The sequence below is a fragment of the Penicillium cinerascens genome (assembly GCF_028974065.1).
Source record: "Penicillium cinerascens strain IBT 15544 chromosome Unknown contig_9_segment0_segment0, whole genome shotgun sequence".
In the NCBI taxonomy this organism is placed as follows: domain Eukaryota; kingdom Fungi; phylum Ascomycota; class Eurotiomycetes; order Eurotiales; family Aspergillaceae; genus Penicillium; species Penicillium cinerascens.
The window spans coordinates 1,220,264-1,247,214 of record NW_026695296.1 but is presented as its reverse complement, the minus strand read 5'-3'; the positions used below and the strand labels follow the sequence as shown (position 1 = coordinate 1,247,214).

The window sequence follows — 26,951 nt, the reverse complement described above, 5'->3', positions numbered from 1 at the left end:
TTCTATAGCTTCTATAGAGTCTAGATCAGTAAAACACTTAGAATCTAGAAAGATACTAGACTATTTTTGGTGGATATCGTTAAGATAGTAAACTAAAATCTAACACTTTGTGAGCTTAGTAAGGTTATAAAGTATTATATCTAATCTCTAGATATTTAAGAGTAAGTATTCTCTTAATTTGCGAGGATTTTAAAGGCCTCTATAAACTAATATATAGTAGAAGTTTGTTAAAGCTATTAAGGAGAGGTTTATTTCTCTATAAACGACGAAAGTCTTTTTGACGACCCTTAAAGCTAAGTCTCGCCCACCACTTTAATTCTTATTAAATGTTATACTTAACCTAATAAAATCTAATATTACGACAGATTTCCCTATCTATAAAATTAAGGCTTTTTAGTGACTCTTCTTAAAGTTAAGTCAAGACTTTAGTAGACCTCGCTTCGGGTCGGGTTTGGGTCCAACTTCAGGACCCGTACCCGCGGGTCGGGTTCATACCCAATACCCAAAACCCATACCCGTAGACCCGTGGGTTCTTAGCGGGTACCCGCGGGTTACCCGCCAAGAACCCGTTTTGGTATAAATATCCTAATTTAGTCTACGCCAAGACGCACAAAACTGCTGATTAACCTCAATAAAATACCGTTATTTACATCTATTCCGGTCACCTCTATGGTTCTAATTAACAAAACCCTCTTTCCCTTATGAAAGATTAAGAAATTAGTCTATTTTCTAATTAATAAATAGCAGTAATCTTATATATTTCGCTTTAAGGACTATATGATATTATTGGGGTTGTAAAAACTAATATTCATTAAAACTGTCATTAGAAGTGCGGAAATATATATAAACTATAGAATGCAGTACGTATATTTTTGCAAGGATAATATAATTCTATATTGTCCTTGCAATCCTATGGCTTATAAGGAATTTTTGATCTCACAACAATCAGTATATATTCATTAAGCTATACGTTAACTAATCGAATGCTCTTTTATCTTATTTAAGCTATTAAATGCGAAAAAGTGGATTAATTTTACCTTGATTGAAGACTTAGAAGGAAATTGTTTAAGGAAAACGGGTTACCTATAGGTTTACGGGTTATAAGCGGGTTACCCGCGGGTTACCCATTATATATATAGGCTATAAGCTAATAAGTATAGCTTTTATCTACCTATATAGGCCTTTATTGATATATTATATTTTTTACTTTAGAAGAACAGGGTACTACGAGGCCCTAGAATCTACGCTTACGCGTTGAAATTCTTTTATAAGACTTTTGACTATCCTTAGCTAAGTGCTCGTTAATTATTATATCACTAGATGTCTTAATTCATTAATACCTACGCATTATCTTCGTATAATATAGACCTTTTAGATGACCTTCAACTCCTCCCATTAGGTAATCTAACCCCTAATCTATCGATTAGCCAATAAAACTTCGCTTATATCGCGAGCTCTATAGGCGATACTGATTTTATCCTACTAGGATTACCTTCGCCCTTAGTGCCTAGTTCCCTCGAGAGCGTTCGACCTAATCGTATTATTATATACGTGGTCTACTCTAAAATAATAAGTGATGATTATATACAATAGTAGCTATAAACGGACTTCGGAAGGAAGAAGCGTATACGCTAGGACTCGCGACACTCTTCCAACGTTTAGCACCACTTTAATTAGGTGGCTAGGGCTAGTGATAGCGCGCCGAAGGTTATATATAAGTATTGCAAGGCTATCCTTAATCACCTAGGGCTTAGAAATAGAACTTCCACGATAAAGAAATATACTACTAGCTATAGTAGGAAGCTAAAAAGCCAAAATATTAGGCAATTTATGTAAGCGATAAGCTAGCCTAATAGTCTATAGGATATACACTGATTTCGACTACTTCTATAGGCGCGGAGCCCTCTAGTCGATACTCCATTTAGCTAGGAAAAATAGGAATTAAGTCTTCTTTGATTTATTACTAAATCAAGGCTACCCTTCTAGCTTCTAGAGTATCTAGGGTTCCGTGATATAATATCTATAGCCTAAAATGCCTTAAGATAGCTTAATATTCTATCTACAAAGGTAGTACGGCGCTAGCTACGAAGTACGATGCTTAAACGCTATTAGAATATACTGCAGAAACTTCCTAAAGATAGAAAGATTTCTATTACCCTTAACTATTGGACATCTCCTTTTCAGTAGGCATTTATAGCAGTTACGGGCTACTTCCTTAATAAAGACTAGAATTATCGGGAGCTACTTCTAGGATTTAAGCCTCTTTATAGAACACACTTAGGTATTAACCTTAGCGCTATTCTGTTCTAGCTTCTATAGAAGTATAATTTAACCGATCGAGTACTTACAATCACTACTGACAATACATCGAACAATAACACTTTAGTAGTAAGTATCTAAGAGACTGTCTAGTCCCTTAATCTTAGCGATGATACCGTAATTATTCGCGTTCTATATATTGCCTATATTATCTAACTAAGCTTAAAGCAACTCCTAGGTTAGATAAAGGTAAATCTAAAGAACGACACTACTTAAATGCAATAGACTAAATCCTAGGACTAATTAATTCGTTCTAGATAATAAAAACGGGAGATCATTAATACTTTAAATAAGGCTCGTCACTATTAAACCTATTAAAAACCTACTTCTAATCTATTTTTATAGCTTTGAAGCTTAGCTATCTTTATCAACGCAAGCCTATAGCGCCGTGAAGCTTTCTGTAGCCTCTAGATAGGTTCTATAGCTCTTATTCTAATATAAGACGTTCGTACGCAGTAGAATTCAACGTTTCTAATACTTCGTCGTGCTAAACGACTATAATCCGTCTTAGATAAGTTTTACTCAAAGTACGGCTATCTATATCTTATGCTTAACTAAGAGCAATAGCGTTAGATTAACTATTTGCTCTAGATCATATAGCCGTTCTTTTAGTTCACTACTACGCTATCGAAAACTAAAGATATCACTATCTACCTTGTCTTTACTATCTATAATAAGCTCTTCGACTATCTTAAGAAGTCGATTAAGTAGCTTACAAGAAAGAAGATAGCCTAGAAGAAGCTTATACTTACCACTCTCTATACGGCGGAGGAAAAGCTTAGGTAGTACTATAGTAAGACGGATGACATTCCTAGTGATCTCTTTACTATTAGTATAATGCTCGCACCATAATATAAGCTCTAGTTCTTCTAGAGTAAAGATTAGGGCCCTAAGTGGCTTACTAGATATAGGTAAAGCCTCGTGGACTACTTTAAACTATATAAGCAACGTCTATCAAAGGAATAGATAGAGAACGGTAAAGGATCTTCTACGTAGAGTGTAGGTATAGACCTTAATTGGATGATTAGTCTAGATTAGACTATCCAAGCTAGCTAGTAGGATAAGCTTATAAGATATCTCGATAGTAGTAAGTATCCTTATTTTATTAATCACTAGGCTTATACTAATATATATACCTTAGCCACCGTTTCTAGTATTCTAATATAAGCGTTCTAGAAGGAGAACTAGATTATATTCCCTACGCTTATAAAGCTCGCGCGTGATATACTCTCAATTCCTACAACTAGCGCTAGCGTTAAGTGGCTATTTAACACTACTTAGGATATCTATCACTATCGTCAAGGCTCACTAAATGCTACAATAATCTAGGAGATTATATTATATAGATATACGACGTAATTTAAAGTCGAAGAGGACGAAATCGCTTTTCGGAAGGAGTATCTTTCTACAGGGGAGATAGAAGCGGATCATAAAGAGAAAGATGCCCAACAACAAGAGGGTACTGTCAACCCGATTAGTGACAATGAGGAGAGTAATGAGGACGATACATAGGTAGGTTTAGTCCTTATTCAAACGCAATCAACAACGGAAGGTCCCTCGAAACGTGCTCTTAGAAAGAGAAGAAAGAGTGTTACATCTAAACCAGACACTGAAGGCTATAAGGATAGTAACGAGGAGGAAGATATTCCTCTACCAGAGACACAACAGCGTGTCTCAGGAAGATCTAGGAAGCGGCCGCGGTATAATAATGATCAGTTTATAGTTTATTAGTTTGGTTCTAGAATTGAAGACATTCATACTTATCCTTGACCTTATTTCTGCAGGAATACACTACCTATAAGCTAGATACCTATAAATATAGCCCATAAATGCATAATATCTATATATCACGAGGTTCTTCATATTTATATTGTTTACCAACCCGTGGGTAACCCACGGGTAACCCGCGGGTTTAATATCTCAACCCGTACCCGACCTTCGGGTCCATACCCTCGACCCAAAACCCGCCAAGAAACGGGTACGGGTCGGGTCCAACCCGTCTACCCGCGGGTTTGGGCGAGGTCTAGACTTTAGTTAGAAGGTCTATATAATTTATAAGTAGATATTTCGAAGATTAATAGCTATACTAACTATCTAGGTATATATCTATAAGCTATTCTGTTTTCCTAACTTTTTGACTGGCTAGCACTTAATATCTACTATTTATAATCGTTAATTTATAACCTTCGTCGAACACTAACTATTTAAGTCTAGTAGGGTCGAGAAGGGCGGCCTATAAAAGATTACCTCGACAAAGGGCATCATTTAGAGTAACGGAGCTAGTAATAGCCACGATCCGATATTCTAGCTCTAGATTCGCGTAGCCCTCGATCTTAAAGACTTTAATAAGGCGTTCTAGGTTCTTACTACTACGAAGCCTAGTTCCTATTATAGATTAATAGTGAAATATAAGATATTTAAAATTAATGATTGCGCTTCCTTTAAATTATTATAACCTTTATTAAGCTAGATTATTAGTGCGATAACCGAAAGACTCGCTAGTGTATTCTATTTTGATTACAAAATGCTTATTCAGGCGGCGACCATAGATTCCTTTCTAAACAATGTATTTAAGGAGTTTCCCTTAGAATCTGAAACGGCCACTAGCCACGGACTACTAGGGCCAGGGAGACTGAAACGGCCAGCCGGACTAACAGGGCCAGCCGGACTAACAGGGCCAGCCGGACTAACAGGGCCAGCCGGACTGAAACGGCCAGCCGGACTAACAGGGCCAGCCGGACTGAAACGGCCAGCCGGACTAACAAGGCCAGCCGGACTGAAACGGCCAGCCGGACTAACAGGGCCAGCCGGACTGAAACGGCCAGCCAGACTAACAAGGCCAGCCGGACTGAAACGGCCAGCCAGACTAACAAGGCCAGCCAGACTAACAAGGCCAGCCAGACTAACAGGGCCAGCCAGACTAACAGGGCCAGCCAGACTAACAGGGCCAGCCGGACTAACAGGGCCAGCCAGACTAACAGGGCCAGCTGGACTAACAGGGCCAGCTGGACTAACAGGGCCAGCTGGACTAACAGGGCTAGGGAGGAAACGGCCTCTAGTAAATATTCACGTATATAACGTCGCTTACTCAGCTTCCATCAAGATTCAGTGTTAGATAGTTACATATATTCTTCACCTTCCTTTTTCCTGTTTATAGGTGGTGAGAAAACAAGAAGGAGAGGAAACTTGACAGTAGCTTTCGGGGGGTTTACTCATACATAGAGAGACAAAGAGAGATATAGAGAGGACACTATTAAAGTGTAGGTAGAACCGGTAGGAGAGTAGTAAATAATAGCAGTAAATAATATATATCTTATTAGCCAATGCAAGCTCTACCACTATGCGTTTACCTATATAGTAGTTGTCATAATTATAGTATCTATAGTGTTTGATGTGGAGCTTAACGAAAAGCTCGATGTAGTACTTGGAGTGACGCTCGACGTAACGCTTAAGGGGATAATAGTATCTAAGCTCTTTAATATAGAGTTCAACGTAGAGCCCAACGTGATGCTTAAAGCAATTCCTGAAGGGACGCTTAATGAGACACTTAATGTTTTAGTAGATAGTACATTTAATATATTACTTAGTGAAGCGTATAGGGGGTCTACTGCGAAGCTTGCTCGGTGTAATTTAGACGAGGACGATATCGAGAAATAATTAATTATCGTCGAAGTTTTCTTCCTAGGGTATATGATATTAAAGGAATTTTGGTGTGTTCCTATATAGGAGTATGGCAGCGAATCCAGTGTAATAGTTAAAGAGTTGTCGGGATTGGTAGTATATGAAAATAAGAGAGATAAATAAATGCCTAAGGGTCCCTATGCGGCAGGGCAGTCCTTAGGACAAATATTTGTAGAGAGAAATACTACCTCCCGTAGAGGTCAGCTATTACTGCAGCGTAGTAACTTACCCCTGGAAGATGAATAAAGATAAAGATAATAAGAGAGAATCTCTCTGGTCTGCCCTAATAGAGAGGAAGGGTAGTGAGAGGAGAATTGAGATGAAAGCTCTTGTTTTATTTAGTCTGGTTTCTAGGCTATATTTATAGACAGAAATATTCAGTTTATCTGGCTAATTACCTAAGGTAATATTCGCCCGAGGTAATCTTGCCGTAAACGTGCTATTGCCCGAGGTAGGTAAACGTGCTGTTACCCGAGGTAGGTAAACGTGCTGTTACCCGCGGCTATAGACAGGATAGGCCTAATAACCTCGGTCCGGTAGGCAAATAGAAAGAGAAAGCATAGTAAAGGCTAAAGTGAGAGCAAAGTGAGAGATAAATGAGAGATAACTGCAAGATCAGATAAAGGCGGTGAGAAATGGCAGAACGGGAATTTCAGCGGGAACTTCTATGTTGAATTGGAAGCTCTAGAAATCTGCAGTTATAAATGCAGACACCTAAAATCCTGACAGTTATATACTATGTACCTTATAAAAAACTAGCCATCAACCTTTATTATATAGGGTTCAATCTTGGTCACAAAAAAAAATAGATAGAGGGCGCCCCTTGGATATTATTTTAGTCTTATATCGTTGCTAAGTTTATATCCCTCGTCGGTTTTGTTGCGGGCTACGTCGATAGGGCATTATAGTATTGTGCGTCACTTTCGTATCTTGGTGGACGGTGTATTTAATAGGGCAATGCGAATGTTGGTGTTAGCTGCGGCGGTAGACGTTGACCGAAAGTGTTCCTTTGACGGTACTCGTTGTCTCGGGAACCAACGTAAGTGTTTTAAGTGACGCTAATTTAACGTAGTTTCTCCCGATGTTGTTAGTCGCTCGCGTAGGCTGCTATGAACGCCCTATGATCTCGTTAGGGGGCGTCGTTGGAAGGATACTGATCTGTACGTTGTTCTCGAACTCTTACTAATAATAATGTTATTTAGGGCGTTGTCGCGTTAAGTCTTCTAGTAGGTCGACCTTGGTAGACTCGATAAGGGTGGTTTGGTGGATTATGATATCTTCTAACTTATTAATTAGCTGTTGGGCCTCCTTAGTCGTCACTAGACATTGACACTCCCATGGGTATTCCCATTTGGGACAGTCCCGTCCCGCCCATGGGTGGGATATGGGACCGACCCTTAGTCCCATGGGTGGGACGGCCTTTTCCCTACCCACCTATGGGACTCCCATACTCCCATGAGTACCCATAATACAAGGAGGTATAATTAATGCATATTATGTAGGAATCTTTGGTATTTAGGTGGTAAAATTACAGTCGAAAGGTAATAAAATAAGAAAAAGAAAGTGAGGTTTGAATGAGAGAATAGCACCTATATTATTCTATAGAATTTCAAAGCCCTCAGGCCCCCGAGGACGTCTTTTCACCCGACCAGAGGCCCGAATCTAGCTTTCTGGAATTATAGGCAAAGAGACCAAATCATCATCACTCTCATCAGATAAAACACTCTTTCTTCTCTTACCAGCCCGAACAGAAGATAGCCTAGAAACATCTATCCTATCTAGCTCATCTAGCTTATCCAGCTCATCCACCCTATCCGCCTCAGTATCACTAATTAGCTCAAAACCTTCTATTTTCTGAGAAGGTTTATCTGTTTCACCGTCCTCGTGGATAGATAGAGATCGGATAAAAGCTAGCTGCTGATCTTCCATCTCGAACCTAGTCGTACACATAAACATTATTAGGTCTTGGATAGTTGAAGAATTCAGACGACCCCTCCGATAATAATAGATATCCCGGGCTGAATTAAATAACCTTTCTACACCAGCACCAATAGCAGGGATAGAGAAAATATCTTGTGCTATATATACTAGTGTAGGGAACTGATATATATAATCTTTCTAGAATAGATGAGGGCTAATTAGGACTAAACCTAAGTAAAACTAAAGAAATTAGACGAGAGGTAAAATGAGAGGTAAGACTAGAAGTGAGAGAAAAGTGAGAGGAAAGTGAGAGGAAAGTGAGAGGAAAGTGAGAGGAAAGTGAGAGGAAAAAGTAAGCTTACCTCCTTAGAGATATTAGGTTAATTCATCCTGATCCTTAGTGGATTTAGGCTTAGAAGCAAGCAATTGATTAAGCTTAGAAGCTTGGATAGAAGCCTAAGGTTTTGGGATTGAATCACTCTCTATTTAATATACTTTTATTCGCTCTTGAAAGCTCGCTCGATATAAAGAAGCATAGTCTTTATCTATCTAGTCGGGGCTAGAAAAGAACTGTAACTTATGCTGAGGGGCGAGGATTATGCCATGCGCATAGATATCACCAAGTTCTAGATTATCTGTTTTTGCATAGTACTCTCGAAGCTTATTTTTAGCTGATTCAAGAGCTTTAAGTATCTACCGTTTCCACCTAGCCTAGAAGTGAAGGAAAAGTAAGTAAGTGAGACTTAAATAAATCCCTTTTCCGCTAATTATGACTCTGATTTTTCGCACTTTAACCCTTGTTATATAGGTTGAAGTGCGAAAAATCAGAGTTATAATTAGCGGAAAAGGGAGAGAATATAGGAGACTAACCTTTTTCCGCCTCAACTGCCGAATCGAAGCTTCAAGGTGGTCAAAAAGCTTATTATAGATACTAAAAACACTATAGATAGTAATATCCTTAGTCTTAGATAGGGCAGTGGTAAATTAGAAGAAAGGCTTAGTTAAACAAAGAAGATAATCAATCTAACGCCATTCCTCTAAATTAATCATTAACTGTTCAACCTAGTAGGTGATACAGTACTAATTTAAATCAGATTGAAGCCTTTTAGCCCGGTAAAGCATTAGATATGTCGAATTCCAACGCGTACGGACGTCCTAGATTAGGACTAATATAGGCTGATTAGTCTAAAGCTTTAGGAAGTTATCCCGTCTCTGTGGGCTTGTATTAATATAGATAGCAAGACTGCGAGCCTTACGAAGGGTATTCGTAATATCTAGCTTTCTAGACCTCTACTAAGCCCGAGTAGCAGCCCGACTATGCTCTTCTGTCTAAACCATTTCCACTGTGTCATTCTAGGGGTTTGCCTTCATCTAACTAAGAAGCTATTTTAGACTAAGCTAAATCATATACGCAAGGCAAGGAATACGGATCAAAGGTAGACTAGGATAACTAGCTTGGATGCTTGTAATCATCGTCTAGTTATTTGACGCATTATCCGTAGTAATAGCTATAATCCAGTCTAGAATCTGATACTTTTAAAGGGTATTAGTTAGGACTAACCTAAGATTCGTCCTAGTGTGTGTTCCTTCTAGGGGTTCAAATCCTAGAAGCACCTCTCGGTAATCCCAATTCTAGTCTAGGAAATAACTAGTAATAGCTATAAATGCTTGCTGAAAGGGTGATGTCCAGCAATCTAGACTAATTGAGAGCTTTGAATAGGGTGGAAGCATCTGAAGGGTGTCTTTCTGTCGGTCTTCGACTATATTTCGTAGTCGGCGCTATATCGTGCGACCGATAGGAAAGGTTGGGATTGAAGGGGCTAACTAGGTTAGGCGTAGAAGCTTCTAGAAGTGCTCGCTCTCGATGATTTGGAAGGGTAGGCGTAGGCTAGTGATAGTGGTTAAAAGCTATTGCTGCTAGAGCTCTTTAGACTAAGGTTGGGATAGATTAGAGTTGACTACCTAGTGAGAGAATAATAGGTTAGTTTTCTCTTATTTTGCTCTCACTTTTCTCTCACTTTTTAGTAAACATACCACTTTCTGTATTAAGTGCTTAATACTTATTTGCTTACTTTTTATCTGATAGGCACCATTTTTTAGATGTCGTCGCATCCTAGATGTCCTATCTTTTACTGGATGCTTTATTATTATACCACACCTTTTGCAAGCAACCATTGGTTTTCCTGTATTAATATATACAACTTAGTCAAAATGCGTCCATACATCAGATTGATGGCCCTTTCTATCCCAATGGATATATTTTACTTCGGGTTTTGTCCTATATAGAGTGGTAAGCCACCATTCAATAAATTCAGTCTTAGTCATTTCCGTCCAAAGTGCCCACTGTTTCGTCCGGTCTCCAACACGTTGAATAGAGGGTGGTAGTAGTGGTGGTGGTGTAAGCTCAGTTGTTTGGCTTTCAGTTAGTTCGTTTGGTTCAAAAGAGAAAGAATTAGATAGAAGGATAGGATCAATACTATCGCTATATATAGATTGGCTTATAGGGTCCGAGAGGTATGCCATACTAGCGAAAGTGAAGAGAAACTAAGACCAAGGTAAAGAGAAAAAGCTTAGATAGAAGGTAAGGCATATTAAGGGCTTTAAGCACGTAGCCTAATATTATTGGTTCTTTATAAGCCAATCACTACTGGGTGGGTCTACCTAGCCTATCCTATTGGCCTAACTCTCTATATTTATGTAGGTAGTCCTATAGGAGTCCCATAGTCCCATAGAATTCAGTAAGAGCCATGCCCCCTAGAAATTTCTTAACTTTTGCTCTTAACTCTGACCTTTTTCTCTCAACCACACACCCTACACTAGCAATTAGGTGTTTGCAAGATAAATATATATAAAAGAAGCTATAGTAATTAAATTAACTAGTAAAATAAGCCATAATAACCTAGTATTATAATATAATAAAATCAAAGGAAATAATAGCAGAGTGGTTGGTTGTATACAATAAATATATATCTTAGAGGACAAACCATAATTTCTACCACCGCTTTTTTACCTTTACTTCGATAGGCCTAAAACATTAATGCGACCGATGAAACGGACCCTTTTATATATATAAACAACTTTATTTCTTATAATTACCTAGTAGGTAGGTTAAAAAGTAGTGATATTACTTGTTCCAACCGAAACAGACGTAAATAACAAAGATTAGTCAGTGATCTTATGCACAAAATTCAGGCGAATTCAGGCATAATCAGGTGTCTATGGGTACCCATGGGTCCCATGGGTATTCCCATGGGTGGGTATTCCCTTAGCATACCCAAATGGGTATTCCCATGGGTGGGACTTGGGACGGACCTTAGTCCCATGGGAGTCCCATGTCAATGTCTAGTCGTCACCTAGCTTATGCCTTCCTGGAGTGTGTAGTTCTTATAGTTATATAGTCTTTTACTTAGGTTGTAATATTGTGGGTAGTGCGGGCGAGAAGTCGTTAGCCGAGAAGCTGTTCGCTATTTCCTGACGTTTGTGAGAGGAGGTTTAAGAGGCCTAGCGGGTAGGCCGGTTAAGTTTAATGTTAGTTCCCGATAGCTAATTAATCAACAATTTTACGCTAGGCTTTCACGCTTAGGGTAACAGCACTTAAGGTAATAATTGTTATATAGTGTATATCTATATGCTACGTGATTCGTGGGTTATGGAGGAGCACTTTTAGATACTAGTGCTGGTTACTGCTCTAAAGTCCTGCTATATAAGTTGGCGGTGGAGCTAAAGTGGAACTAAACGAGTATATAGTTAGCCCTTTCTATTGCGGGATTCGATATATCATAGTATAGGCCGCTCGGCGATAGCACGGATAATTGGATAAAAAGCCCCTAGGAGTTGAGGCCATTTTTGTGGGGGCCATTTTTATGGGGGCTATTTTATTTGACTCACTTTTCCCTACCTCGCTCTATAAATGATATCACCTGATTATTGTTGACCCTTATTTTATAAAGGAAATGTTTGGCCTTGGCTTAGTCGTTAGGAATGGCTTTGGTGATCGCTACGTAGAGTAAGTACCTAAAGCTGTAACGTCCACTCTCTAAAAACCTAGAACTTAAATGGCTATATATATAAATCAGCAAAGCCTAAGCGTGGCTATGTGTAGATGCCAAGAAACCAGTGTTTCAGAGCGAACGGTCACGTCCAATGACCTATTGCTATAGCCTGGCTGAGAGGCCCGTGCGGTCTTCGCACGACTCGCAGGATTCTCGCCTAGCTTTCACCCTAATCTCACCCTGTTCTCACCCGGTCTATTGCACACTCACCCTTCTCACCCCCGGTCGCGCGACGCTAAAGCGGCTCTCACCCATTTCTCACCCAGGCGACACCCACCCAACTATTAACCGCACATAAGCCACACGCCGGCAGGTTAGTAGTTGGGTGGGTGACCACCAGCGAATCCCTGCTGTTGTATGTTTTTCTGACTGTGGTGGAGATTATAGGGTCCAATACTCTCACACCACTTGTGCTGGAGTAGCAACTGGCTCTTCACTGGTGCGTTGCGTGGTTGGCACATTGCCATTGTGCTCAGAAGATGATGGTTGATGCTTTTCTCGTAACGGTTGAGCGACTTGGTGACTCCGTCGATGAAGCCAGAGTGAAAGTGCTTCTTCAAAGACCGAGAAAAAAGTAAATATACTTCAAAGAAACTTAGCGAGGGAGAGTATTAGTAGATGGTTGGTACCTACAATGTCAACCAAATAAAAGCTTCAATCGCCCATTTCTTCGAGCATGCAACTCCCGAAGGCGTACTAAAGTGACAATTATGCTTGTTGTAATCAAGCGCGGAAAATATGAAAGCCGTGAGCCATCTAGATTTGTCAGCCTGTCACCAAAATATTGAACTTTGGATCGATGTTTCATACAGATAGGAAAATATCACGTCGATGAACAGAATATATTCTTTCACCGGGGTGGTCATGAAAATTGTCACGAGGGCAGGCAGGAAAGCTGCAAGAGATATAACAGACTGTAGAAGGTGAGATACGAATGCTTGGTCTGGTATGGATGAGGCTCACAATTATTTCAACGTAGGTAGTAAACAGCCCACGTTTTCCAGTGTTGATAAAGTACGAATTGATTCCGACAACCACTACCGCGCTGCAATATTGAATAAAACGATTGCAGATGAGGAAGAAACGCAGTTGAGCCGGGGTCAGAATTGGGAGGATGGAAGACATTTTTATCTTGTATCTGAGAGTCTTTCCGTGAGGTATGTGGGTTGACGAACTCCAGAAGGACTCGACATAATGGGCTCATTTATATATCTATTAGAAGACGATTTCATCAAGTGTCATCGTCATGCAAAATAAACCATAGTTTCCAACCCTATGATGTCAAGACATTATTACTGTAAATATACTCTCATGGTTTCAAAGTGCTCACAACACTTCTATCCTCGGTCCGAGAGGCAGCGGGTCGTTCCATGGATGAAGACAAGCTTTTTCTCTCCACGACCCAATGATTTTGTTCCCTTTTATTAGGATCATGCAATACATTTATCCCTACACATAAACCATAGGTGTTGTAAATGAAAACTGTGAGCCTTACCAGTGTTACGCCAGTAAAGAAGCCATAGCATAAAGAACCCTCTCGCGGGATATCCATGGACACACTCTGAGTCTCCGAGTCATCCATCACACCCGAATAACTTTGCTAAGATTTATCAGAACAGTCCTGCCAATGCCGCTGAAGTAGGTTAGCGATCATGTTACATCCAATCCGACCTTAGTGGAATATTAATAATGTGCTGATATGGAAAAGCTAAAGTATAAAGAACCCTTTTGCGGAATGTAATGGCCACGATCCGAGTGATCCGTTAGATCCGATTCAGGGTGCTGAGATTTATCAGAACGGTGCTCCCAATGTGGTGAAAGTACAAGGACACACCAGTCTCCAACCCTAGCGGCTAACCTTATTGAGTCTGTAATCACGTGAAAGGGGCAGTCTGAATATCCTCAATAAAATTAGAGATCCAATCGCGCTAGTTATGGGCGACTTCGGTGGTAATTGTCGCACGTAACATCAAACGCTGGCAGTACGGTAAAAAGCTCATGAGATAACAAAATCAAACATTTTTTGAGGGTATACTCGGGGCATTCAATTTGCTGCAGTGTACAAGCCCACATGATGTTTCGCCAAGCCCTTGGGACGGCTATCTTTTCCGGCGAAATGGGAGTTCTAGACCGCCCATGACGAAATGTTACTTTCTCCGGGTAATGCCAAGAAACACTTCCGATATCTACAGTTATACATAAACTGACAGATTAATTGTGTCTCCTGGTGGTACGGCCGGTAATAAGTCAACTGGTGCGATGGGGGCCCTCGGAATTCTTTGGCACAAGGTCGCTGAGCCGTCCGGGCCGGTCTCCGCCAAGAACGTTTGCGTTGCCGCCTGACCTGTGATCCGGACTGTTCCTTTGATGTTACTGTAATTGGGTCCAATTAAAGGCGAGACACCTTTTACGCCATCATGGACACAACGAATGCAAATGGCATGCTTGATGACCTGGAACTGGTCTGTAAATGGGCCCGACATCCAATAGGACAGGAGGTGTAGGGGCTAGGAGTCGGATTTGGCTGCAACGTAGAGTAAGTACTACGGCATTACTTTTCACTTAAAGCGCGGTGTTAGCCGCAATTGCCAAATGTTGCTTACAATACACCAGTTACTTACCTTCTAAATCATATGATAAGGCTGCTTTTTCGCCTTTGCCCCTTTTTTTGGACCTAGTATTTGATTGAGTTGAACTATCCTCGAAACGAAGAACATGTCCTCCCATACAGACTCGCGCTTTCAGAGCCGCAAACCCCAAAAGAGGCAACAACAGAAGATCAATGAGCCACTCACTATTTTGAGACATAAGAGGTACTTCATGGCCACGTTGCTTTCCCGATTTGCTGATCGGGCTCGTGGATCATCAAAATGGCTGATGTAGGTCCGGCATGCATGAGAAACGACACGAAGAAACATGGTAAGGATGCAGACAGATCAGCATCCAGCTCTAGTAGCTCTTCCAGCCGGAGCAGCAACAAGTAAAATGGGCCAAACATAATGCAGCATTCAAAAGTCCAATTTATCATAGACAAATGAGAAAGACGACGTTTATAAAGATTCTTTTGTTGACCCGCATGCTGCCTTCAGTGAGTTTGCAGCTCTCGAGGCCGTAGAGTAGCAGAGCAGCCCCCGTAAGAAGAGCCGGTGCGCCATACCTTTCTAGGAACAACGGCCCTCAAGCATTTCTCGTGATTGACATAGCTCCCCATTTTACTAGATGGTCACCCGTTCAGTCATGACTCCATCTCCTGCACCTCTTCGAATTGTTTAGATCTCTTGAATATGTAGTCTGCCTCTTGCGCTTTCTGGCGAGGAAGCTGTAAATTCCATCATTAATATGGTGTCTTCCTATGCTTTAGTCCTCCAATTATCTTTTTAAGAGACTTTTGGGTTTGTTAGTAGGTCGCGTGCAACTCTCACAATGTGGATCCACATAGCCGTACTGCCTTTCTCTCAATAATTACGCGGAACGATTTCTGGTTTGGATTTCAGAAGTTACGGTCATGGGTCATCCTGGTAGGGCAACAATGGTACAACTTGCAATCACATTGTCACCCATCTTGACGTCATTCACTTGGCTGGCTGCTTAAGCCGACTATGAATATACAGTCATATTTAGCTGACTGTTGTGGGTTTCAACATGTGTTAAATTGTGTTGAAGACAAGTCATGACTTCATCCGCTTTCTAGCCCGAGTTGAACCGTCCATACCCTCCCTACCTTCCATTTCAAAATATAATAATAATGTTTCCATTCTCGAATCTTCTTGTGCGTTGCTTCCAAGTAGTAGTAGCTCGTGACCTATATATGAACTCAGCCATCCATCCCCCCTTAGACTATTAATTGATCGCTTTCGTAGGTTAGTTTTTTGAAATTGCCCACCATTATACTCGGGTTTTTTTGGTTTCCAGTAAGAGAGAAGATAAGGTTTCTCACATTTGCCACCCATTGCCCAGTCCACGGATGGTTATGCGAACTCTTCAAAGTTGTGATCTCTTCTACGCAAAATCAATAATTGGCCGAACGCCTCCGATGACCGGCCGCAAAATAGCTCGTTCAATAACAGGGGGCGATGATGATTCCTCTTCGCATTCTGATGGTAGTGAAGTACGGTCTTATTTCTTAGTGAATTAGATTAAATTAACCTACGCTGGGTGCCTTGATCCAAATGTACAAAAAATAGGTATTAGCTTATATGATTCAGCTAATTTATAGGAACTAAATACTGTTATTACTTAGATCTACCTGTCTGCTCGATGCATACTCGACGCGTTGAACTTTACAGCTGCAAATACACAAACACCTGGATTGATAGGTTGATAAATGGCTTCGCATGAACCAATGAATCTAATATATTCCTGCCTGATGTGACTGATCTCGCTGCGGTTAAAATCGATTCCGCTCCTGATTATAATTCTCCAGTAGTTATATGGAGCATTCATGCTAATCTCGAAGATCATTCTGTCTTCTTCTGTGTAGTCCAATGGGGTTTGCGGTCCAAATGAAAGCGTACCCGCTTTTCAATGACGTCAGCACCAGAACAGCTAACCGTTGAATGCCCAACCCAAAAACGGCATATGGTAAAGGAAACTCGAAGTATACCGGGTACACCGGAAAAGATGGGAGATGCGTGATTTGTAGTTGTTGGGCTACGTAAGCTTTTGGCGTTTCCTTTTTCTCTTCTTCGAGGCGTCATTTGAGCAATTCGCTGTCCATCGGCTAAGGTAGTGGTAGAGTTGTTTTCAGCAATGACTAGGATCTTCTAGGCGTTCTGAGTCATAAAATAGACGCGCAGATCATCCGAAGGCATATATTGCTGAAGGGGCATTATGATAAACAATCGTGGGATTGAAGGTGTCAAAGGCTTCACTTGCTGTTAGGAGGGATATTGTGCTCGTTTAATTGATGGCACAGTAACCCCGAATTATCTATCTGACCGTCAGTAGACAGCCCATATTGTCTTAGTAATTTGCCAGCTTAAATGGATGGGTACATGTATTGAGAGGTTACCTATTTTCCCACTTAAGGGGTGCTTCTTTACATTACACATATTCTGATAAGTCCGAATATTGCGAATATGAGTAACCCTTGTCTTCATATTGCTGAAAGTATATTCATATTCTTACGATCTGTATTCATTGTTCATGTATATTTGTGTTCCTATTGGAACTCTATGGTAAGGCCATCTTTACTTACGTCCGTACAGCTGCAAACCCCAGGGAGAAAAGCTTTATTGTTCAGCGGGCAATACAGATCCAACTTGAAGGAGGCTACGGCTCAGAACCCTAGTCGGCAAAACATGTAATATCCGAGACCAGTTTAGCTCTCAAGGACTGACTAGTCGCCAGCCGACAAGCACCTAACCTCTTTCCAACCACGCCAGGATCACAACATGCCACATAAAAAACCGGGAAACCCTCTGGCTTAATGCTCTGGCGCATCCTTATCATATAGGTCTTTCCAGAACATGATATTTTGAAGCTGTTCCTCACTAAGATTGGCATTTAGGAAATGCTCTCGTTGCGGGGTTCTGATCCGACGGTGGACTTCTCCTGCGGTCTTCCAGCCAAAGAAACCAGCCATTTCCCAATCAAACAGCCCCACAATTTTGTCTTGTTCCACTATACAGTTAGACTCGGTAAAATCATTATGCATAAAGCTCATATCTGGATCATGATTGGTGCTCGAAAAGAGGATGTCCCCTTCTAGCGGATTTATTCGACCGTTAATAAGTATGTTGGGGTCCGGTACTACGTGAGAACGACCTTGAACTTTCTGTGGGGGCTTGATAGTGTGAAGTTGACGGAGAATCTTTCTGGCTTCTTCCTTATAGGAGTCCTTCTGTTCTCTTGAGAGATAAGGCCATGCGACAGATAATCCGACGCCTAGAAGCCTTTCTTAGACGAGCACTTAACAACTATTGATCTAGGTGGGCGTGAGTCATTGAGCCGACAAATAAGTAACAAGAGTAAGTACCTTCCCTGCAAAGTAGATTTTTGGGACGTTGACGTCTTTCAAAACGGTCTTTGCCAGGGAGATCGCCCGAATCTCATTGGAATCAGCGTATGAGAAGTCGATTTCCGTATATTGAGCTCCGTCCCGTCCGTGGAGATGGCTAGACTTCACGATCACGCTACCCAGAGCAAATACGTCGCGGCCGCCCTCATCAGCAGGATAAATTCGGATCTCTTCAGTACAGAGTCTAACAATTGAGGCCCAGTACCTCTGTGACTCTGTGGTCTGCGAGTTGACATGCTGAATTTCAACGCGAAAGTCATCAGGTTTCGGGTAGTATCGACCATAAAAGGGCACATCCGCGTACATGTCGGTTGTAGGGATTTTTTCTGGGTCCTCTTCATAAGGGTCTGTCATAGCGGAGAATGGTGGGAGAGGCAGAGTACTTTCGGAAAACTGGGAGGGTTCGTTTCTCCTTGTCTCCAGTTTGTGTGCCGTGAGTCAAGCGATTTCTCTGGCACGTGGGCAAGAGCAGCGGCGGGCAACCGTAGCAAGTTCAGTATTTAATGATCAGGCCTAAAATCCTGTGCTATGCTCAGCAAGCTTGGACCAACGCCTCTGACGCGTGCACCAAGGACCTGACCGACCAATGGGTCAGAGATATCATTGACTGTGCCGCGCGCACATTCGCACATATCACATCCGGGCCGCGCCACGACGGAGGATGGGGCCGTGCGAAATTAAACAGTATTACACTTGAGTGGTTTCTTGACATTCTATAGGCTGCTCGATCGTGACTAGTTGGGTGGGTGGCCACCAGCGATCCCTGCTGTTGTATGTTTTTTGATTGTGTTGGGCATTATAAAGTCTCCAGCTAAAGCATATCCAACTTTTACATATTCCAAGATGTCGATGGCCATTTGACAAGCACGGTGTGGCAAACGGATAAGTTGTGGTGCGAATCCGCAGGTCATGCCTGTATCCAATATGACTGCTTAACTACCAAGTTCATTGATTTCTGCCCCCTTGGCAGACTCGATCCAATTATACCAATCAACATCAACATCAAAATCCATATTGATATCAACCGTTTCGTCAGTCGTATCTTCAAAAGCAGCATCAGACCAGAGCCAGGAAGGGGTTTTCTGCGAACTCGTCGGGCTCGCCGTCATAGGTGGCTGCGTATATTGGAAGTTGGCGCTCAACAAATTCTGATCAGACTGAGCCGCCGTGCCAGTGTAAGGAGGGTCAAAGGCGTACAGCGAGTTGAAATTAGCATCACTGGAACCGGAGCCTGAAGGAGGCATTGACGGGCTGGAAAAATCTGGCATAGTGTAATCAGATACCTGTGTCGTAGACACCATTGGAGAAGTCACGAGCTGTTGCCATCTTTCTAGGGACAGTTCGGCCGAAGTCATCCCAGCCGCAGTCGACCCAGAACTTGACGGTATTATTGGGCTAGATGGCAGTTCCATTGTACGATGCTCAGACCCCAACCGCGCGACACTTTCTGGGTCACCGCGTAGTCTCTCAAGCTCGGTATCCCGGTGCCTTTTGGCCTTGGACATCAGTTTTTGCAAGGGGAACCAAATCCGCAGATGCTTGCCCATATGCGATTGGCTGGGTATCAACCAGACGCTGTGCAATGCCACCCATGCTCTCTCAACAAGAGGCGACCAGGGTCGCCGGGAAATCTCAATCAAAATGTAGACGATAGCATGCCAGTGCGTGTAGGTCTGGAAGACCCAGCGCCAGTGTCGGCATGCCTGCTCGGCGTTCAAGGCATGATTGTATTCGGCCACCTCGATTGCTGCAATGAGCAGCTTGGTTCTGAGCTCTTCCGATAGGGTATCATGAGGTGAACCGTACAGAATAGGCAGATAGATGAACAAAGTCGTCTTGGCCATGACGAGACGTGCAATCGTCACTGCAACCCAATATATGATGTTTGACTCGGTCGAATACTGCAGATACTCTCGTTCCAGAGTTCCATAGATTTCTTGTAGAAGTTGACTCTGCTCTTCGAGGCTGGGTTTTAGTGCCCCGTGAGCCATAATGTGCTTGGCCACTTCCGTCATTCTGTACATGACTCGTGCAAAAGACATGTCAGTCAAGCCTTCGCGCGCTGGTGGCATCTCCTTGGAGTCGGGCCCGATATCTGCATCGTCGATGTTGAGAGGGATCTTGGTGTCGAAGCTCCCTGTGGTTATGGTGAACTCTGTACCCTGGTCTTCGGATGCTCTCACATCCATTGCGCATATGATCCACCAAGCCCGGCGCCGCATCTCAATCTCAAAGGGCGTTAGGTGCTCGAAGTTGGTACCATCGCGGTGTAGTCCCAAAGCGAGAGCCATTCTGATGACCAGCCCTGCCATCATCCAGACAAAGCGTGGACTATCGTGGCGGCGGAGGAGGGTTAGGAATATGGTAAATGCCTGGATCAGAACAAGATCGGGCACATTCAAGAAATCGGCCTTGGGAAGGGCATGCTCCAGGCCGAGGCGGTATTTGAGGTTCAGCTCAGCTTTGGTAGATCCAAAATTGATGTTGACGTCGTCCTCTTCCATAGATGTGATTGCGGCGTAGTAGATAGAAAACATCAAGGCTTCGTTCGCCGGTGTAAGTTTCGTTACATCGCCACGCAAGTCGCGCACCATCTTTGTGATGGTGGGCATATGAATAAGTTGGCCGAGACAGTTGACATTTTCAGAGTATACGTTTAAGAGGAAGGGGATCTGTGACGGCAGTGGATGAAAATCGCGGAGATCTGGAGCAGCGGAGTTGAGAAAAGAAAGGGCCAGGTTATGTTTGAATAGAAATGCATGGCGTTCTGACGGAGTCCGGTCGAGTTCTTGAGTTGATGGTGTGTCCTCATATGAGAGCGGTTCATCAGACATATCGGATTCTTCGGCAGCAGCGTCCATCTTCAGCTCCTCCAGCTACGACTCGGATTAGCACATCCAATCTGCACATGAAGCAAGAGTCCCATACCTCGTCATTCACCCGGGACCAGAAGCTGTTCCCCACATAGCGACTTCTATTAGCATCGTGGGCAACCAGCCTTCCAAGCTTCTGCGCGCTGCTTGCATCGATCGAATTGCTCGCATCATGCCTCAAACTTTCGGGAGAGTCAATTCCAGATGAGCTGTTAGCAGCCGATCTGACCGCTGCAATTGCCTGCTCAAGCTGACCACTCAAATCTTTGACCAGGTTCTCGAGGTGCCGAATTCTTTCCATAACCTCGCCAGTTGCGGGACGCTCGAGACGACGGGTCCATCTCGGGGGTCGATCTTTGGAAGGAACGACGCACACTATATTCGCGCGGCGGCAATTTGAACATGGTGACTGTTTGTCACAGCGGACCTTGCGGGTCCGGCATACAACGCAACTACGCGCCTTCAGGGCGGCCGCATCCCCGGTCGAGCTCGCGCTCGCGTTTTTTTCGGCATGCGAGGCCGAGGGGTTTGCGATCGCTGCAGTTGCCCCCGAACTTGCGGTCGCTGACATCCTAGCGATAAGACCAGTCCGCGTTTAGCCCACAGACAATGAATATCGCTCTAAAAGGCGCGTGTTCATTATCTTGCTCTCGTTGTCGTCTCCGTACATGTCGAAGTGTCGTGTCGACCGCTACATGGTGAGCACCGAACATGGTATAGCGTGAACAACGCCACGGGTGTGACCCAAGGAATTCGTGGAGGTGGGGGCCATTCAAAGCGCGAAAAAAGGGGCGAGACTTCTGCCAACGGTTCCGTCCACTCGGCCAGCTTTCGGCAGTTTATGATACTGTACAGCTGCAGATGATGAATATTAAAAGGCCTCTTGTCCCTACTTCGAGGACACAGAAATCACCAACACAATCATCCATTCGATCATCCCATCCACTGAAACCATTACCATCGACTTGATCTATACACCCCCAGACCCACTATATCTATTTACGATGAACCCAAACACCAAGACTGTATTTTTTATCGGTGCTAGTGGCGGCGTTGGCCTCTCAGCCCTCAAGCACACTCTTGCTGCCGGCCATCAGTGCATTGCACTCTGTCGCCAGCCGTCGAAGCTTACAGAAATCTTCCCGCCCGCCTCAACTCCGAACCTCAAGGTCATCGAAGGCAACGCGCACGATGTGCAAGCCGTGTCGAAATGCCTCTTGACCGAAGATGGCAAGCTCGTTGACATGGTCTGCTCTACCATCGGCAGTCGACCCAACTTCCGCAAGATGACCATTGAAGACCCTGAATGCTGCAGAAACGCTGCAGCTACTCTTCTCGAGGCCCTCGACAACCTTCAACGAGATGGTGTCACCGGATCCCCGCATCTCATTACCTTCAGCACCACCGGAGTCTCTCGCTTCGGTCGGGACTACCCGCTTGCTGTGTTCCCAGTTTACCTTTGGTTCCTCAAGGTCCCGCATGCGGACAAGCGGATCACAGAGGATCGCTTTTCGAATAGCGGTCGGCCTTTTACGATTGTGCGCGCGAGTCTGCTCACCACCGGCGAGACTACAAAGGCGATCCGCGTCGGCATTGAGGATCCAAAGACCGGCCGTGAGTCAGAAGCTATTGGCTATTTCATCTCAAGGGAGGACTCGGGCAAATGGGTTGCAGAGAATCTCATTCTGGAGACCAAGGAAAAGTATGTGAATAAGATTGCTATGATCACAAACTGAAGACATTGATTTCGGCTCCGATGTCAGCGGCAGACATGCGGAAGATCTCTGTACCTGGGACGGAGGACTTTCTCCCACTTAATGTTGCGATTGAATTTTTTTTTGAATAGTTTGATTGTTCTTTCTTTTTGTTTTAGCCGTATGAACATAATAGATTATTTTCATTTCCCTCAGAAAGTGCCATTAAATGCATTACAGTTTTAGTTGTCAGCGTTGAATGGAAGTCGATGCCTTAGGCCCCAACACTAGTCCCGATCGGGTGTCGATCTGGAGATTCTCAAGTTCACCGTCCGGCTCCGACATTTGCTCACCTATACCGACAAGCAACAGGGCAACAGACAACATGCCATCCTCACTGAGAATGGCTTCCGGCCTCTTCCGCCAAGCCACCCGCAACTTGGCAGTCATCGAATCCACCACATCGCGACCCATCCTCTCTCTCCTCCGCAACACCTCCCAATCACAATGCCGGGCCTACACCCAAGCGCAGCGTCCTCGGTGCCAGAACATCCAATCTGCTCTTTCCGCGCGGAATAGCTTCTCGACTACCGCTTTCCGAGCTCGCGCGAAGACCATGGGCCAAATGCGCCAGCGCAACTCCACCGGCCCGTTCTCGTGGAAGGCCGCGCTGCTGTTCGTGCTTACGGGCGCAGGCATGGTGGTCTATTTCCGTGTTGAGAAAGCACGTCTGGAGCGGAAGCGTATCGCTGAGATGAGCAAGGGTGTTGGCAAGCCTAAAGTTGGCGGTCCGTTTACTCTGGTGGATCTGGACGGCAAGGAATTCACCGCGGAGGATTTGAAGGGGAAATATAGCTTTGTGAGTTGATTAGAGCACCCTTCTCGCGTCGATAGTTTTCAATGCTAATCGAGGCTGCCTAATACAGGTCTATTTCGGTTTCACCCACTGCCCTGACATCTGCCCCGACGAGCTGGATAAGATGGCCGAGATCATCGACAAAGTCCGCGAGGAGGCCAAGGACGACACGGTTTTCCTGCCCGTTTTCATTACCTGCGACCCGGTCCGTGATACCCCCGAAGTTCTGCGCGAGTATTTGAAGGAATTCCATCCCGGCATCGTGGGCTTGACTGGTACCTATGAGCAGGTGAAGAATGTCTGCCGCCAGTACCGCGTGTACTTTAGCACTCCCAAGGATGTCAAGCCTGGCGAGGACTACCTGGTGGACCACAGCATCTACTTCTATCTGATGGGTAAGTTTATTTCGAGTCGAGTGCTTTGGGGTTGGATGCTGACTTGTTGATAGATCCTGACAACGATTTCGTTGAGTGCATTGGTCGGCAGGATACCCCCGAGTCTGCTACCAAGGTTATTATGGAGCACATCAATGACTGGAAGCGGGAGGGTAAGCCGATGAAGACTGTTTAAGCTTGCCCTGTGTATCAAAACTGTACTATAGACCTCCCGAATACAAATACCCTGCTCATTGACTCGGTTCGGGTCTGCTATCCCGTACATAGCCTCATCAAGAGAGAAATTGAAATTTGAGGTATGACTGAGGTCGGTAGGTACCGTTCGAGTCGCTGGTTGCGGCATTACATTCCCTATCCAAGGGTACAACATGGGAAGGTATCCCAGTCCAGTATCAAACAAAAACCCAACGACGATCAAGACTCCTCCATCCTGGGATTCCCAACCAATCTTCCCTCCCCATCCCGATCAGCATTAGCCCTCCACTCCATCCCCCCATCAACAAATTCCTCCCTCTTCCAAATCTCCGCCCTCTCCTTACAAGCCTCAAGAACCTCCTCACCGGCCCTCCACCCCGCCGCCCGATGCCCCGAGCTAACCGCAATCGCAATAGATGCCTCCCCGATAGGCACGACGCCCAATCTATGGGCAATGCTCACGCCCAAAAGCTGGTGTTTCCTCACGGCGTCCTCCGCGATAGCGGCAAGTGTTTTCAGCGAGAGGAGGGGGTATGTTGTATAGCTTAGTTGTGAGACGGGTCTGTCTTCGAAGGTGTCGCGTGTTGTTCCGAGGAAAAACACATTTGCGCCGGCGGCGGGGGAGGAGACTTGAGATAGGTAGGTGTTTGGGTCGAGTGGGGTGTAGGTGAGTGTTAGGTGGATGTTTTGCGCGGCATCGTGGTGTGTGCGTGGGTATGTGGTTGGGTCTAGGTGGGCCGGGAGGGCCTCTTGGGATGTCATTGTGTATGCATCTGTATACGTGTGCGTGAGGAAAGGAGGTTTGAGAAGAATGTTGCGCCGTTAGAGAGGCTTATCGGCTGCGGGGAACCGGCGGGTAAGTCGCCTCCGATAGTTGGCGGGGAGTACCGAGACTACGGAGACCTGTTAGATGTGGAATGGTTATTTGGGAAGTTTATGTTCGTCCAATTTATCTATCTACTCGGTAATCAATGTGCTTTGCAGCTGTAAGACATTTACTCGAGGGCGGGCGCTATGCCCATCGTGGTCAACCAATATCTATAGAAGCAGGACAACTGCCTCATAAGGCCGGAGCGACCACTTCCCACCGGAGAAGCGCTGTGTGGCCTCAGTGGCACTGTCATAGGTGTTAAGTAGCACCTCCTTGACACTGGCGATGCCGTTGCTTGAAGCATCCCAGTCCAGGGTCTTCTCGGTCCAGTTGCACAACACCAGAGCCTTCTGGTTCTCATACTGACGAGTGTAAGCAAACACCTTCTCGCTTGTGCGATCAACATTAACCCAGTCGCCGTAAACGAAGATATCCAGGTACTTCTTGCGCAGTCCGAGTACGGCTGCCCAGAAGTGGTAGGTCGAGTTGGGATCCTTGACTTCGGCAGCAGCATTGACACGCACGTAATCTGGGTTCACAGACATCCAAGGCTTGACATTGGGACCGGTAAATCCTCCATTTGGTGCATCGGACCATTGCACTGGGGTGCGAGCGTTGTCACGAGACTTTTTCTGGTACTCTTGCAGAGCAATGGCTTGGGCTCTTGTGTCGAATTTCTTTCCTTTCACAACTCTGCCGTCCTACGTTAGCGATATACACTGGGTATCGAGTGGAAGCAAAATCTTACCCATTCCAGTGGTTGAGACAGTCGATATCCCTGTACTCTTCAATGCCCCACGTAGTAGGGACATTTCGCATGCCCAGTTCTTGTCCCTGGTATACGAACGGAGTGCCAGACTGTAGGGCCAACGCAATAGCCAACATTTTAGACGCGACGAGCCGGTACTCCTCTTTCGAATTGGTGAACCGATCAATGCAGCGCGGCTGGTCATGATTCTCCCAGTAGAGGGCGTTCCAACCATCATTGGCATACATGAACTTCTGCCAGCGCTCGAAGAACTCCTTCAGGTCGGTAAGCTTCCAGCTACCAGGCTCGAACTTGTCATATTGGCCATGATCAATATCAACGTGCTCGAAGTTGAAAATCATGTTAATCTCGTTGCGGTCGAATTGCACAGCCCGGAGTACCTCCTTCTCATCCTTGACGAAGGGCATCTCACCAACACTGAAGGCATCGTATTCCTTCAGAATCTTGCCAACACCCTGTAGATACTCGTGAAGTCGCGGCCCGTTGGCGTAATACTTGTCGCCCCACTGCCACTCACTGTGCGGGTTCTTGATGGGCGCATCCGGGAAAGCCTGATCTTTGCTAATGAAGTTGATCACGTCCATGCGGAAGCCGTCACAGCCCTTGTCGAGCCAAAATCGCATGATGTCATGGACGGCCTTGACCACGGGCGGATGCTCCCAGTTGAGATCGGGCTGCTCGGTGGCATAAAGGTGAAGATAGTACTCGCCAGTGAGCTCGTCAAACTGCCAAGCACTTCCTGTGATAATAATCAGTATTCAACATTTCGTCAGTAATAGATTCAAACAACCATACCTTGGAAATGAGAAACCCAGTTGTTGGGAGGGTGACGGTTGCCCTGCTCGTCAATGCGAGGCGGCTTCCAGACGTACCAGTCCCGGAACTCGTTATTCTTGGAGCTGCGCGACTGTTTGAACCATTCATGCTGGTCACTGGTGTGGTTGACTACTAGATCCATAAGAAGCTTCATACCACGCTGGTGACATCCTTGGATCAGCTTCTCGACATCTGCGACCGTACCATACTCGTCTGCGATGCTATAGTAATCGGCGATGTCATACCCCATATCAACCTGGGGCGACTTATATGACGGGCACAGCCAGACGATGTCAACGCCAATGTTCTTAATGTAATCGAGCTTCGAGATGATACCGGGAATGTCACCAATGCCATCATCGTTCGAGTCCTTGTAAGACGCAGGCCAGATCTGGTAGACGGAGCTTTCTTTCCACCAAGCACGGTTGATGGGCTTTGGTGAACCCATGGTCGTTAAATTGAGGGTGTATTGGTAAGGGGCTCAGATGGAT

The 26,951-nt window shown here is 44.5% G+C and overlaps 7 protein-coding genes across 7 annotated transcripts; 2 read left to right on the top strand and 5 right to left on the bottom strand.

Moving 5' to 3' along the window:
* Positions 1-4,851: 4,851 nt before the first annotated feature.
* N7498_007316 (uncharacterized protein) lies at positions 4,852-5,418 on the bottom strand (the record flags this gene model as incomplete). The annotated part of the gene is made up of 2 exons (XM_058454378.1): positions 4,852-5,374; positions 5,408-5,418. 2 exons carry the CDS (start codon positions 5,416-5,418, stop codon positions 4,852-4,854), a joined length of 534 nt encoding a protein of 177 aa, XP_058306627.1.
* A 6,991-nt stretch (positions 5,419-12,409) lies between these two features.
* On the bottom strand, positions 12,410-13,097 carry N7498_007315 (MARVEL domain-containing protein; the record flags this gene model as incomplete). Its single annotated transcript, XM_058454377.1, has 4 exons — positions 12,410-12,566; positions 12,606-12,728; positions 12,783-12,886; positions 12,936-13,097. Coding segments are annotated over 4 exons (546 nt in total), but the record flags the coding sequence as incomplete, so codon positions are not given.
* A 4,816-nt stretch (positions 13,098-17,913) lies between these two features.
* N7498_007314 (kinase-like domain-containing protein) lies at positions 17,914-18,345 on the bottom strand (the record flags this gene model as incomplete). Its single annotated transcript, XM_058454376.1, has 1 exon — positions 17,914-18,345. The coding sequence occupies one exon, from the start codon at positions 18,343-18,345 to the stop codon at positions 17,914-17,916; it is 432 nt and encodes a 143-aa protein (XP_058306625.1).
* Positions 18,346-18,923: 578 nt separating this feature from the next.
* Positions 18,924-21,435, bottom strand: N7498_007313 (uncharacterized protein; the record flags this gene model as incomplete). Its single annotated transcript, XM_058454375.1, has 2 exons — positions 18,924-20,867; positions 20,920-21,435. 2 exons carry the CDS (start codon positions 21,433-21,435, stop codon positions 18,924-18,926), a joined length of 2,460 nt encoding a protein of 819 aa, XP_058306624.1.
* A 433-nt stretch (positions 21,436-21,868) lies between these two features.
* N7498_007312 (NAD(P)-dependent oxidoreductase) lies at positions 21,869-22,600 on the top strand (the record flags this gene model as incomplete). The annotated part of the gene is made up of 1 exon (XM_058454374.1): positions 21,869-22,600. One exon carries the CDS (start codon positions 21,869-21,871, stop codon positions 22,598-22,600), a length of 732 nt encoding a protein of 243 aa, XP_058306623.1.
* A 343-nt stretch (positions 22,601-22,943) lies between these two features.
* Positions 22,944-23,984, top strand: N7498_007311 (SCO family protein; the record flags this gene model as incomplete). The annotated part of the gene is made up of 3 exons (XM_058454373.1): positions 22,944-23,417; positions 23,485-23,809; positions 23,863-23,984. 3 exons carry the CDS (start codon positions 22,944-22,946, stop codon positions 23,982-23,984), a joined length of 921 nt encoding a protein of 306 aa, XP_058306622.1.
* A 239-nt stretch (positions 23,985-24,223) lies between these two features.
* N7498_007310 (uncharacterized protein) lies at positions 24,224-26,908 on the bottom strand (the record flags this gene model as incomplete). The annotated part of the gene is made up of 4 exons (XM_058454372.1): positions 24,224-24,777; positions 25,093-25,568; positions 25,624-26,383; positions 26,440-26,908. The coding sequence occupies 4 exons, from the start codon at positions 26,906-26,908 to the stop codon at positions 24,224-24,226; spliced, it is 2,259 nt and encodes a 752-aa protein (XP_058306621.1).
* Between the last annotated feature and the right edge of the window lie 43 nt (positions 26,909-26,951).